Raw genomic sequence first — 13,799 nt, forward strand, 5'->3', positions numbered from 1 at the left:
ATTTGAATGCCCTGAGTATACTCAGTCGTCCCGTAGGGGTGTGCACATCTATGGGTGACAATTTTTAACCCGACACGAAATCACGATCCGAACTAAACATGAAAAAAAAAAAGTCAGATTAGGGTCAGATCTTATTGAGTTCGAGTTAGATTTGGATCGACCTAATTGACACGATTAATAAACAAGTCAAGTTTGGGTCAACCTGAAATGCCCCCGTTATAACCTATGAACCCATTTATAAATATTTTCAAGTCGGATTCGAATCGAATTCTGATTGAGTTTGGGTTAAAATAAGCACATTTTAATAAAATGAGTCTTTTCATATTTGATTCGGGTTGAGTTCGAGTTAAGATGAACATGTTTTTATAAATAGATCATTTCGTATTCAGATTAAATTCACCAGATTAAATTCAGATTATGAGTCATTATTTTCAGATTGAGTTCGGATCAAATATAAATAAATGGATCAAATTTAGTTTAAATAATTTAACTTAAATATTAATCAGGTTAGATTAAATCAAACAATTTTACTTAAAATATTAATCAGGTCATATTTAATTTTTCTAAACTTGCTGATCCAATTCTAAATCTAAATCCAAATCCAAATTTAATCCGAATTACCACTGCTACGCACATGGAGCGCCGAGCACATCAATGCAAAACCGTGTTTTTTTTTTTTTTTCACTTTTATCAAACTTAATTTTAAAGCTCTTGATGGGTCCTTGCCTACTTTTGTTACACAATAAACGCTGTTCATTTCTGAAAAAGTAGCTTGTGTAGAAATAGTCCATGCATGAATATTTTGTGTGTTTGGCAAAAGAAAAGGTCTTTCTTAGGACATAAATGTGTATGGTTGAAGTTGACTTTAGGGTTCATGTTATATATATATATTTTTAAAAAGTCCACACTTCTTATTAATGTTAAGTTTTGTGATTTTAACAAATTAAAGGTCTTTCTTCTAATAAACATATGGTATATTAATAAAAAAATTATAATTAAATTTTTCTTTGATATCTAATTATATTGCCCCCAACTATAATGCGTAGGACGTGTGTATAATCTCTCAAATACTTATGATTTAATTTCAAATTAGGATATATTATAAGATATTTTTCTCACTTTTAAATTTTATCTGATGATCAATAAAAAAATTTCTATAAGAATTTACATTAGATTATTAATTAGTCTCCAAAATGTATTAGGCTAAAAATATAATAAATCTATTACAAAGTTAAAGATACATAAGTATTTAATAAATAAATAAATAATAATAATGAATTTAACCCATAACCTTGTCCTTTTCTCACTGTTCTAAATGTACTTCTCCAACGATATGATTGGCGGACCACTATTACGTAAGAGGTACTGACGCAATACAAATTTATATTAAAGGGTAAACAAATCGAAGAAAAATGAAAGCCTCAAATTTAGCTCAAATTAGTTATATTCGAGCCCGATTTGAATCTTAAAAGATTTAAAATTTTTATTTGGATTCAGCTCGAGCTTAGGTTGAAATTCAGTTCAAAAAATTTAAACATGTTCATAAATTATTTGAATTATTACTTAAAAATAAATATTTAAAAAATTAAAAAAAATTTATTTAATATATAATTATATTATATTAATAAAATATTAAAATTCACGAGCTGACTTGCGAACTATCAAATTAAATAATTTAGACTCGAATTCAACTGAAAAAAAGTTCAAATGTATTTTAGTTCAACTCGAATTCGATAAATTCGAATACGAATCGAATATTTATTAAACCGGCTCAATTTATTTACACCCCTAATCAACATCCGTATCAAAGAGTGTTAACAAAACTGTTCAACTCTGCGTAGATCACCAGAGGGCTCGTCGGGAGTTAAAGAGTGTAAAAAGAGAGAGCAGTTGAAAGAGCCCCCCTCGCACGGAGCATATACATACCCGAATATTTATAAATGTAAGAGGGCAAGATAGTAGTGCACATCATAAACAAAAGAAAAAAAAGATAAGATTACATGAAAAAAATGAGAATCGTGACCTATGTTTACTTGTGGCCTGCCGACATCGATTAAAAGAGCTTGGCCAGACTGAAAGGCTCGGCCTAGTGACTTGACTCGGAGTGAAACGACAACTCGAACTAGTTCGACAGTTTGAACTGGCTTGACATCATGTGCTTGGTTCTGTAATCACAGGCAAATAGCACACTCTAACTCCATATTAATATCAACACTAATCCTAATCCTAATCCATTCAAGCAATGACAGAAGACAGATCCAACACACAATAGATCAAATAAAGTAGATAAGTTTGTTTGAATATTTGATAAGTTCCTCATAAACACTCAAAAAAAAATTATACAACAGCAGTGCTTGTGGAGCTTATGGTATAAGTAATACACAACACTGTACATGGATATCACTGCCTAATGAGCCTTCTTGGAGTTCCTTATGCAATCACTAAAAAAAAAATACACAAGGGATCTAGTTAAAATACATTCTAAAGTAAAAGGCTAAAATGTTAATCTCAAGAAAATGAGCTCAACATTTCTGTTAAATAAACTATACAAGCATATTAAAGAGAAAAAAAACTAGCAATTCTAGCTATTTAAAGAGCATCAAGAAGATTAATGGCGTCAATAGTAATTCCAAGGATGAGACTGAAGTATGAAACTGCAACTAGTTGACATGAGAAAGGTGAAAGTTACCTATTTATATCATAAACAATTCAATGTTTCATATATGAATATAATGAATGGATTTAAGTTGATTGCCACAGCAAGTTTATGTGGAAGAAGAGTAGCAACTGAACACTAGCACACTGAACACCTGTTTTGAAGAATAGACAATCAACATCATTAAGAGTATATGTGGTTTGGTGGGGCAAGCTAGGCAGTATATATGCTCTACCTTGATGAGTGAAGGAACCAAAAACTTTTGCCCAATTTTAGTTTCACTTTTGTGGTGTTGCACCTGCGTATTGCATATATGCGGTGTGATTACATTACATTATTGAGTACCAAACTCCTATTTTTCTTCCTCTCCACCAAGCAGAACATCAAGTTAGCAATCACCACAAATGTTCTAGATGAATTATCCGCCATTGTGGATAAGATCTAAACCTACTTATTGTATGTGATTCTTTATCCCAAATTTAACTTCACTAGTTTATTTGTTTTATGGAAACAATAGACAATGTCCTAAATTCAGAAAATTAGAAACTCCATAACTACTGAACAAAAGTCTTGTACATCTCTGACCTCCACAAAAAATAGAATGGTGGTTAGGGGATTGTAGTACTTCATTTAAGTTATCCATGATCAAACATAAATCAAAGTAAATATTTATCAATATCTAAAGTTAAGTGATCTTTATGGCCTTGATATTGATAAGCACTTAAATTATATGGTTCCCGTGTAAATTTCAGTTTTTACAGAACAATGAAAAAAAAAATACATGACACGAAGACCAACTTTTGAGTCAAACTAGTTAAACTGAGCTGAGAAGACTGAGTAAATTACTAGTGACAAGACAAAGCAATATGGTTATGTTCCTTATGAGTCTTCTTAGTAACAACTTCGTGTGACCTAGTTATAATGACGATGATGATTTTAAATACAGAAATTGTTAGACTAATAAAAGTTGCAGAAAACAATGTGTGTGATTAATGAGCAGCAAGATTTCCCAATTTCAGACCAAAAAGTTGTAGCTAACCAAGAAAGCTGTAGTTGACTTCAATTCAGAAGATAAATAAGGAAACAAAAATAATATTTCAAATAGGAGTTAAAGGAACAAACCAGAGCATGCTAGTATTATTAGCATTAAAAAATTATATCTTCATCCTTCCCAGCCCCAGCTTCTAGCAAGTTGTAGGCTGACTTTATGGAGATTCCCTTCTTTAGTGAGATCTTATCAGCATGCTGCTCCTCAGCAAACTTCTTTGCAGCTTGCTCCTGACGCTGAATCTCCCGCTTTTTGTACCCCTGAATCTTCTTAAGACGGAAGAAATCCTCTCGCTCAAGTTCATCGAGTTCTGCCTTGATGTAGCTAATGGTGTTCTCAAGGCGTGGCTTGACAACATTCTCAAGGGCATTAACCCTCCTGTTAGTGGTTTTAATAGCTTCATCAAGGGTAAGGAATGAGGTTTGAAGAGAAGCAAGCTCAACAAGAACCTCAATCGCCTTGACAAATGCAACACGACAAGCCTGAATCTGCTGACCACCACGTGCTAGACCAGTAAGATCAGACTTGGCATCCCCAGCACCATGGTCCACAAAGTGCTCAAAGCGGGGTAGCTTGACACCAGCAACATTCTCCTGGCGGGATCTTACCCTAAGAGATGCAGATTTAACGGACTCAAGCACAACATGCTTTATATTGTCTCCAGTGACATACTTAACCTCAGTGAGCGCAAAGGAAGAGCTGCGCATAATGTCACCCATGGACTCCTTCGTGGAAACAATTTGCTTCAAGATGGCACGAAATTGCACCGTGAGGGCATCACTCTTCTTCTTGAGAAGAGCATGGCCTCGGGTGGCACCAACAAGCCGAGCCTTCATCACACCAAGCATTGTTACTGTTGGGACCACAGTCAAACGCTGACCTTGACCAGACATCCTTCTCTTTATTACAGTTTTCCCAAGGAACTATAGTTTCTATGATGAATCTTGCCACTAAAATGGATCAGGAAAGCAACTAGGATTTGTCTCTTCCTGTTAAAGATCTAACAAAATCAGTGGGGTCTGGATTATAACAGTTGGGAGAGAAAACTGTTAACTGAATAAAAAGAATCATTATTAACATATACAGGACTCTCAAACAACACCTAATAACATAACACTCCCTGGATATAAAACCTAAACTGAATGCAAAACCATTACAATATAATCTTTAGTTTGGTTCAATTTACTATATCAATTTGGTTTGGTCTAGGTTATGATGGTAATGGATGGAGTAATTGTCAGGCATTTCAATCGTCATCAGGTTAGGTAAAATGGAGTAGATGGGAGGGAAGAGAGGCAAAGTGTAGAGAAGGAGAGGGTGGTCTGTTGCTATATAAAATTGACAGGTGACCTTAAGTGGATAGGGAAAGAAACCTAGGAGATCTTGGCTTTGCTACCGTGTTGAGAGATAAGTTCAGACATTTTCTAATAAAACTAGTACCACTAGATGTGTGTGTGTCTCTTTGAAATGAATTACAGTTAGGGTTACCTCTAATCAACATTAAGAGACAATAAAGGTTAAAAGTCTAGAGAGAAGAAAGTGAAAAGAAAATGGTGTAGATCATCGAAGAAAGGGTGAAGTGGTTTCATCCAATCTCTAGATATCATTATATCCTTTTGCCCAATCAAATTCCTAGTAATTAAAGACCAGTGCAGTGCAGTGCAGTGCAGAGCTCTTCCAATGAGAAGTCTAGAGAGGTTCAACACACAATCATTACTTTGCATATTGAAGCATCTATTGCGTGACTTGAACCGTGATCAGCTGGATTATAATTGAAGATCCTTATGGCTGTACAACAAAGTCCAAATCCTTCTCCGTATTGTCCTGGTTAGGTTCCCATTATATTGGTGTTTTGGTTATTACCTTTAGGTGATAAGATGTTGGTTGTTAAAGAAACAAGAAGTAAAGAAAACTAAAAATAGTAGAGATCAAAATGCTATGATGGATTGTGGGATTACCAGACAGAAATAACTGTGAGCAATTAAGCATAGCTACAATATATGATAAAATAAGAAGAAGAAAAAAACATGTCCAAAAGTAACCAACTAACCCTATAGTTAGATAAGTTTAATCAATTAGAGTGGAAAGTTACGATTTAGAGGGAGACAAAAGAAAACTTTAGTTAGTATAATAAATGATCTAACTTAATTTGAGTATCAATAGTACTACACCTTAACATAGAGCAAAATGAGTGAGAATATTCACGTAGTCGATCACAATAGTTGGGACAAACAGCAAGTTATATAGTTAAACGAGTTAAATTGATTAGAGTGGAAGGTCAAGAGGTAGAGTGAGAAAAAAAAAAAGAAATTTTGATGAATCAAAGATTGCATTTTTTATGATCATTATCATAAACACGTAGCAGTCAACTATATAAGGTCAGCGATGTGGATCTCATCCCTCCATCTTAATAGCATATTTACAAAAGAATAGCATTCGATAATCATCTATTAAATCGCACCGTTGGATTGAAATAGTAATAACAACAACAACAATCATGAACACGGCTGTAATTTGATCAAACTATACGAATCCAGAACCTCTGAGCACGAAATGAAGAAAAAAATGAAAATTTCTTGGGCTCCAAGAGATTTCTTCAAGGTAGAACACGAGGAGCAAGGACGCAACTCACCGGTCTCAGAAGCAGGAGAAGAAAGTTGGAGAGGATAAGGAACAAGCCGAACGGTGGAACTGCCTGGGGTGATCGATCCGGAAGCAACTGGAGGCAGATGACAAGAAGACCGCGCTGGATCGGGAGATCGACTGCGAGAACGGCGATGATGGTCGATGGAGATCGGGACGACGAGTTGTCGGTAGAAGACGGTGGATACGAAACAGGGAAACGTGGCCAGATGTTAGACAAAATAAATAAAAATTAAAAATAATGCCCTTTCGTAAAAAAACACTTTTTATAAAATATCAGACAATATTACTAGACGTGTTAAATTAAAGTATAAACTGCTACGGTTATATTAAAATCTATCAAAATTTATTCAAAATTAATTAAAATAATTTTAATACTATTATAATAATTATTATCATAATTGCTATAGTTTGTAATAGCCACATAATCAACTGTTATAATTTATAATGTTTATGGATATAATTACCACAATGTGGAGTAAGTTATAGTAATTATGACAATAACAAAATTATTTTAACTCTATTAAAATTATAATAGATAAAGTACTATTATATTAAAATAATTATATCAAATTAATCAAAACTACTAATTATTAAAATCACTCTGATTTAATAAAAAATATTTTAATATTAGTGTAACAATTATAATCATAACTATTATAGTAATTATGATTATTACTGCTATAAATTGTATAAAATGATTTTAACTTAAGTTTGGATAATTTTGATTAAAAAAATATTTTACTAAATAAAAGGTTTTTTTAATATATATAAAAAAAATTGATGCTATGCTCGGTGATGATGTAGCTCAGGAAAAGACCATTCTTTACGTCGAACAGACACTTGTTTGGGGTCAGCTTTATTCCGCATGTCCTTAGCGTCCGGTAAGTCTCGTCGATATCTGCGCATAGATCAGCAGCTCGGAGGGATTTGATGAGTATGTCATCAACGTATACTTCCATATTACGACCGATCTGTCGTCAGAACACTTTATTAATTAGCCTCTGGTAGGTGACTCCAGTGTTCTTCAGTCCGAACGACATGACGTTGTAGTAGTATGTTACGTCGCCAGGGGCGGAACCAGAAAAAAAAATTCCAGGGGGGCTGAATTGTACAGATATTTTTTTTACGACTAAATAAAAATATTTAATAATTAAAGTTTTACATCAACTCTTACATAATATACGATACTACAGAAACTATACACATGAAGTCTAAAATCTAACGGACAAAGAAGTTAAGCTCTAGACTCTAGTCTATTCATTTTCACTGTGTTGATCCCTCCAAGGCTCCAACTCTTGCATAATATACGTTGCTGCAGAAACTGCAACCAAATAAACATGAACGTCACTCACATAAATCATAATATGCATGGAATTCTTATGAGATATAGTGTAGAACAGAGCAAAAAAAAGAGGTTCAGAATTTTGAGGAATCTACGATGAACAAAGAACACTTTAGTAGCAAATGTTTCTGTCAATACAGAAGCAATAAGAAATATGTCTACATCTCATTTTGCAACCCACTTGATGACTAACAACAGGAAACACTCTCCATACAAAAGCTATTAGCCATTTAGCCTATTAAGTTAATCACAACCAATTGATCTTATTGAACACTTAGGATTCTCATTTAAACCATATAACAGGCTGTAATACTAATACTTGCAATATGTGATTGAAATGATATTGTTAGAGTTTACCAAGAATCCAAGAGACTAGAACTCGAGAACCTTTCCCTTGTCCCACTTAATACTCGACCGATTCTCCATAACCTGATAAATTAACATTGAGAACATTTAATCTAACTTGCAAGAGAAAAAAAACTAAAAGTTTAGGAAAGATTAGTCTACTTTTCTTCCATAGGTGAGCTTCATTTCCGGGCTGGCACAGAAGTCTGCGACGGCTGACGAGTCGGTACAAGAGGCAATTGGATTCTACGAGACTGCATTTGTTGAAAATGTTGTAATATTTCCTCATTTTCAATTGTAGAAAAAAAATCTTTTTCAATGTATACAACTAGACTGTCATTCATCCATTCATCTCTCATTCTATTGTGTAAATCAGTCTTCACAGTCTTCATTGCAGAAAAAACTCGTTCAACCGAAGCAGTTGCAACTGGTACAACTAATGCCAACTCTATCATACGATAAACCAATGGGAACACCAAATGTTTTTCAGTCTCAACCAATTTCTGAGCAAGAATTTCCAAGTCATCAATTGAAGAAAAGTAAGGATCATCTCGCAGATTATAAAAGTAACTCATAAGTTGTTGTTCCAAAAATAAATAATCAGTACCACAGAAGTCCTCGGGATAAAAATTAGCAAGATGGATGAGTTTGTGAACATCAAATTGAGAGAAAGAATTTCTTGGATGAAGAAATGATATGCAACCAAGCAATTCCGTACTAACTTTTGAAAAACGATTATTCATCTCTTGTATAATTAAATCAACAACCTATCATTCAAATTTGCAACCATGATAACATTAATAATCAATGAAATATCTTTAACAAAAAAATAGATTTTTAGAAATAATACCTGACAAAAAATCTCCACACGATAATGATGAAAATTGGTGATGAGTTGCCCTCTACGCCTACCATGACCACGAGTTAGCATGTTGTCCTCCATATCAAGTATTGAATCATATTCAATTCACAAAATGTGTTAACTTGTTTCAAAATTATCTGCCATCCATCTTCCCTGAAGTCTTGTAGTCGACATTTCACACTTCTAACCAAGGACATGACTTGAACAATATTTTGATCCCCTTGTTGTAGGGAAAGTGATAACTCATTTGTAATTCCCAATATATACTTCATCAAATGTAACACAAAAACAAATTGATAACTCTTCATCTTCTCAATTAAACCTGCGACAACACCTTTATTTGCAAAATAAGAGGTGTCATCATGTACATTTCCTAGCACTTCTATCACTGAAGACCACATAGAGCATAAACAAAGTAATGTTAAGTAGTGTAATCCCCAACGAGTATCTCCAGGTCTTGCTAAACTAGTTTCTTGATTTTTTTCCTTTTCCACTAGTAATTTCTCCACTTTCCAATTCAGCAATTATTTTATCATGTTAAATCTTTCTAAGTTGATCTCTCCTCTTACAAGATGCTCCAGATATATTCACAATCATAGTGATATACCCAAAAAATTCACTCATAGTAAAATTGTCATGTGCAACAACAACAAGAACTAATTGGAGCTGGTGAGAGAAACAATGAACATACATTGCAAATGGATTTTCTTGTAGTATCAGAGATTTCAATCCATTGAACTCACCACACATATTTGAAGCTCCATCATATCCTTGGCCTCTCAATCTAGATAATGATAAACCATGTTGCACAAATAAAGCATCAATAGCCATTTTCAAAGAATGAGAACTGGTGTCAGGCACATGCACAACTGCAAGAAATCGTTCAATCACACATCCTTTTTTATTCACATACCTCAAAACAACTCCCATATGCTCCTTCACTGAATTGTCCCTAGCCTCATCAACCATCAAAGAAAAGAATTTATCTCCAATATCATTGATTATAGCAAGTGTGATCTCTGAAGCACAAGCACGTGTTAAATCCTTTTGAATTTTTGGGGAAGTCAATTGATTGTTTGCAGGAGCATTTTGTTTTATAACTTTAGAAACCTCTTCATTTCGTTAACTATACCATTCAAGCAACTCAAGAAAATTACCTCTATTTGAAGAACTTGTTGACTCGTCGTGTCCACGAAAGGATAACCCTTGCTTCAATAGAAAGCGTGTCACATCCAACATTGCTGTTAAACAAGTCCGATAATCAATTTCCATATTGTGACTATGTACTCGTAAAATATTCCCCACACTATGCCTTTGATCTTGAAAAGCCTCAAATTGTATTCTAGCTTCATTGTGATAACTATTCACAGTCCCCATATGACGATTGAATCTTTCTAATGCCCTTTTCCAATTGTTGCATCCATCTTTTATAAAGACATTATCTACATATTTTCTTTATTTAAAGGTTTGAAGAGATAACACCAAAAACAAAATGCAGCATCTTTCGATATGCTATACTCTAGCCATGTATATTTTTTATACCAAGTTCCTTGAAAACTTCTTTCTTGATTACCAAAAGTTATTTTCGGATACACATGACCATTTGGTTGACAAGGCCCTCGGAGCGCATACTCTCTTCGAGCTTGATCTCGAATAGTAATATCAAATTCTTCAATTGGTTTTCGTAATCCCGGATCACTAACAATATCATCCAAATTCAATTCTACATGGGATTGATTTTCTACTTGTTAAATAACATTCAGCTCATTAGAGGAGCTAGAGCCGGAACTACGAGTTCGTTTAAAAAATCTCTCCATATCCTACACAAATAAATAACTAAAAATAAATTATGTAATGGACAACTACAATTCTACAAATGTAATGAAAAAATATATGTTGAACTAAAACTTTAATAAACTACCACAATACCACTACCAATCTAATAGACATATAAAATACTCATGGAAAACTAAATAGTCTAAACTACAAATGTAATTCTGCATATTTTACAAAAAAATAAAATAAATAATAATGGAAAACTACCAATCTAATAGAAAACTAAAATACAATGGTAAATTGTAATATGGTATTCTGTAGAGTGTAGATTGTACATTTCCAAAAAAATCAAATAATAAAAAAAATTTAAAACATAGCAAATCTAAGTTCTAACCTTATGAAGAAATGGTGTTGGAGCTTGGAGCCTTAGAGTTAGAGTCTTAGAGACTCGGTTGCTGCCTTGCAAGTTGCTGGTTGGAGAATGGAGACTTCAGAGTTCAAACTACTGTCGCCGCCTGACGCTTGCCGCCTGATTGTCCGCGAGAGAGACTGCGAGTTGGAGGCTTGGAGCCTTCAACTCTAGTCTCTAGAACCTTGGAGAGTTGGAGTTGGAGGAGAGTTGAGTGGGAGAGGAGCTGAGGAGGAAGAAGTGGAGTTAGGGTTTGAGGTTTTGTCGTTCTGCGAAATGCGAAGCAACAGCAAAGCAATGGATTGGGGCCTTTACAATTTACAAAGCCAGTTTAATGTTTTTTGTTTTTTTTATTATGTAATTTATTTAACAATGGGCCACACTCTACTATTGTTTAATTGAAATTGGTAAAAAAAATAAAAAAAACAAAACGCTTCGTCTTCTTCGGCACAGACGCACACGCACAGTAGCACATCACATATTCACAGGCCGGCGCACTGCGCACAGGCACAACCATACAACGCAGTGCCGTAGCGGCACCGGCACATGACGCACCGCCACAGGACCTACACGGCTACACCGGTGTCTGGCAATGGCAGTGGGCGGCGCGCCGGCGTCCAGCCGTCCAGCGGTCCAGGTGGGGGAGGCTAAAGCCTCCTCATTATCTTGCTCTGTGCGGAAAATTTTTTACCGTCCAGTGATGTCTAGTGGACGACAGCCAGGCTGGGGGGGCTGAAGCCTCCCTCAGCCCCCCAGTCGGCCCGCCACTGTACGTCGCCTGTAATGAAGCTGACCTCTCTTGATCCTCGCGAGCAAGTGGCACTTGGTGGTATCCTTGATACGCGTCGAGCATGCAGATCAGTTCGTAGGTCGAGTCCACTATTTGATCTATCCTGAATAGCAGATAGAAGTCCTTTGGGCATGCCTTGTTAAGATCGCAGAAGTCGATGTAGACTCGCCATTTGTTGCCCGGCATGGAGACTAGCACAACATTAGCTAGTCAGCTCGGGAATTAGACTTCCCTGATACGACCGACCTCCAATAACTTCTTTATCTCCGCCCGGATGATCACGTTCTGCTCCGCGCTGAAATCCCTTTTCCTTTATTTGACCGACTGAGCGTCCGATCGAACGTGAAGCTCGTGTTAAGCCACACTCAGGGAGATGTCGGGCAGCTCATGTGTCGACCAGGCGAACACATCGTGGTCTTGTTTGAGGCAGGCGATTAGATCTCCTTCTTTTTCTCTTCCAAGTCGGCGACGATGAAGGTTGTGGCTTCCGACTGGCTTGGGTGGATCTGCACCTCCTTCTTTTCTTCATATACTAAAGTGGGAGGGTTTTTCGATGATAGCATTTACCTCTAGCCGTGGAGTCTTTCGAGCAGCTTTGGCCTCGGTCTTGACCATCTCCACATAGCAACGTCGAGCGGCCAGTTGGTCACCCTTGACCTCGCCTACCTGATCGTCCACTGGGAACTTTATCTTTTGGTAGTAAGTTGACAATACCGCCCGGAACTCATTGAGGGTCGGTCGACCCAAGATAACGTTGTAGGCCGATGGTACGTCCACTACTATGAAGTTGGTGGTCCGGGTCCTCCTCAATGACTCTTCTCCCAGCGAAATGGCCAACCTTGCTTGGTCGATCGGTAGAACTTCGTTGCATATGAATCCGTAAAGCGGGGTCTGTTGGGACCTTAACGTCCGCTAGAGGGGGAGGGGGGTGAATAGCGTCTCATCCAAAACGTCGCTTCCTACAATGATTAGTACACACAGCGGAATACAAAAATAAATACTAACAATAGAAAGCAAACCTAACACGTTGATTTAACATAGTTCAAAGATAAAGCTCATACTCCATGGCTACCCGTAAGGTGGACGATCCCGATCCATCGGTGGATGATTCCCCGGAGAACTTCCGGCTAGCTCGCGTAGCTCCTTGTGGGTGGAGAACCCTCGCCACAACCTCGTACAAGCACGCTATATTGCTTGGGCACTTGGAGACTTTAATTAGGATTAACCACTACTAATTTCGTCAACCTTGGCCAAGAAGTCAAGTGGTACAACCACCAGTCGACTGATCCTAAGTGAAATTTGACCGTTACAAGCCAACGGTTGGCTACCAGTCGACTGCTACAGTAACACTACAGTACTGCTGTAGAATGCTACAGTGAACCCCTAATCCTAGGATTTAACCCCCCGAGTACATTCACTCAGCACTCACCCTCGCCCGACCAACCTAGACCTAGCCTTCTAGCTTTCTCCATCAGCCTTGCATCCCTCGGATGGCTCCCCATCCTTCACGTCTTGCCTTCTGGAGCTTCCATCGGCCTTGTCATTGTTGTCAGGTCTTCCTTTGCCAAGAGGTTGTGTCTCCAGGACTTCATCCATTGCCAAGTCACACTTGGACTTACGTTGCCAAGACTACATGCTTGGACTTACACCGCCAAGACTCATCCTTGGACTTTCCTCCTTTGCCAAGACCACACTTGAACTTTCCTTGTTGTACTTGTATCCTACACACTCACAATGCATATCAAATACAACAATAAACCTAACTTAAATCTTTGTCCAAATATCAAAAGCTAAGGCACCTAGATTATTCCAACAATCTCTCCCTTTTTGATATTTGGCAACCCGTTTAAGTTAGAGAAACAATATAGCAATACATATGCAAATAAACATACAATCTACACATGCATAAGTTATGGAACCTAACC

The 13,799-nt window shown here is 36.6% G+C and overlaps 2 protein-coding genes across 2 annotated transcripts; both read right to left on the reverse strand.

Annotated features, from left to right (window-relative positions):
- Positions 1-2,271: 2,271 nt before the first annotated feature.
- Positions 2,272-6,555, reverse strand: LOC122009442 (V-type proton ATPase subunit D-like). Its single transcript, XM_042565604.1, has 3 exons — positions 6,337-6,555; positions 3,779-4,693; positions 2,272-2,441 (listed from the first exon to the last, which is right to left on the reverse strand). Exon 2 carries the CDS (start codon positions 4,595-4,597, stop codon positions 3,803-3,805), a length of 795 nt encoding a protein of 264 aa, XP_042421538.1. The 5' UTR covers positions 4,598-4,693; positions 6,337-6,555; the 3' UTR covers positions 2,272-2,441; positions 3,779-3,802.
- Positions 6,556-8,064: 1,509 nt separating this feature from the next.
- Positions 8,065-10,276, reverse strand: LOC122010950. The gene is made up of 7 exons (XM_042567410.1): positions 10,057-10,276; positions 9,813-9,918; positions 9,643-9,746; positions 9,088-9,287; positions 8,888-8,974; positions 8,238-8,804; positions 8,065-8,121 (listed from the first exon to the last, which is right to left on the reverse strand). Exons 1-7 carry the CDS (start codon positions 10,274-10,276, stop codon positions 8,065-8,067), a joined length of 1,341 nt encoding a protein of 446 aa, XP_042423344.1.
- Positions 10,277-13,799: the final 3,523 nt, after the last annotated feature.

This window comes from Zingiber officinale, chromosome 8A, assembly GCF_018446385.1.
Source record: "Zingiber officinale cultivar Zhangliang chromosome 8A, Zo_v1.1, whole genome shotgun sequence".
NCBI lineage: Eukaryota > Viridiplantae > Streptophyta > Magnoliopsida > Zingiberales > Zingiberaceae > Zingiber > Zingiber officinale.

Coding starts and splice junctions, on each gene's coding strand:
- LOC122009442 (XM_042565604.1), bottom strand. CDS start 4,597: ATGTCTGGTCAAGGTCAGCGTTTGACTGTGGTCCCAACAGTAACAATG.
- LOC122010950 (XM_042567410.1), bottom strand. CDS start 10,276: ATGGGGACTGTGAATAGTTATCACAATGAAGCTAGAATACAATTTGAG. Junction 9,747..9,812: donor CATATGGGAGTTGTTTTGAG/GTATGTGAATAA, acceptor GCCTGACACCAG/TTCTCATTCTTTGAAAATGG. Junction 9,288..9,642: donor TGGAGCTTCAAATATGTGTG/GTGAGTTCAATG, acceptor TGTGGTCTTCAG/TGATAGAAGTGCTAGGAAAT.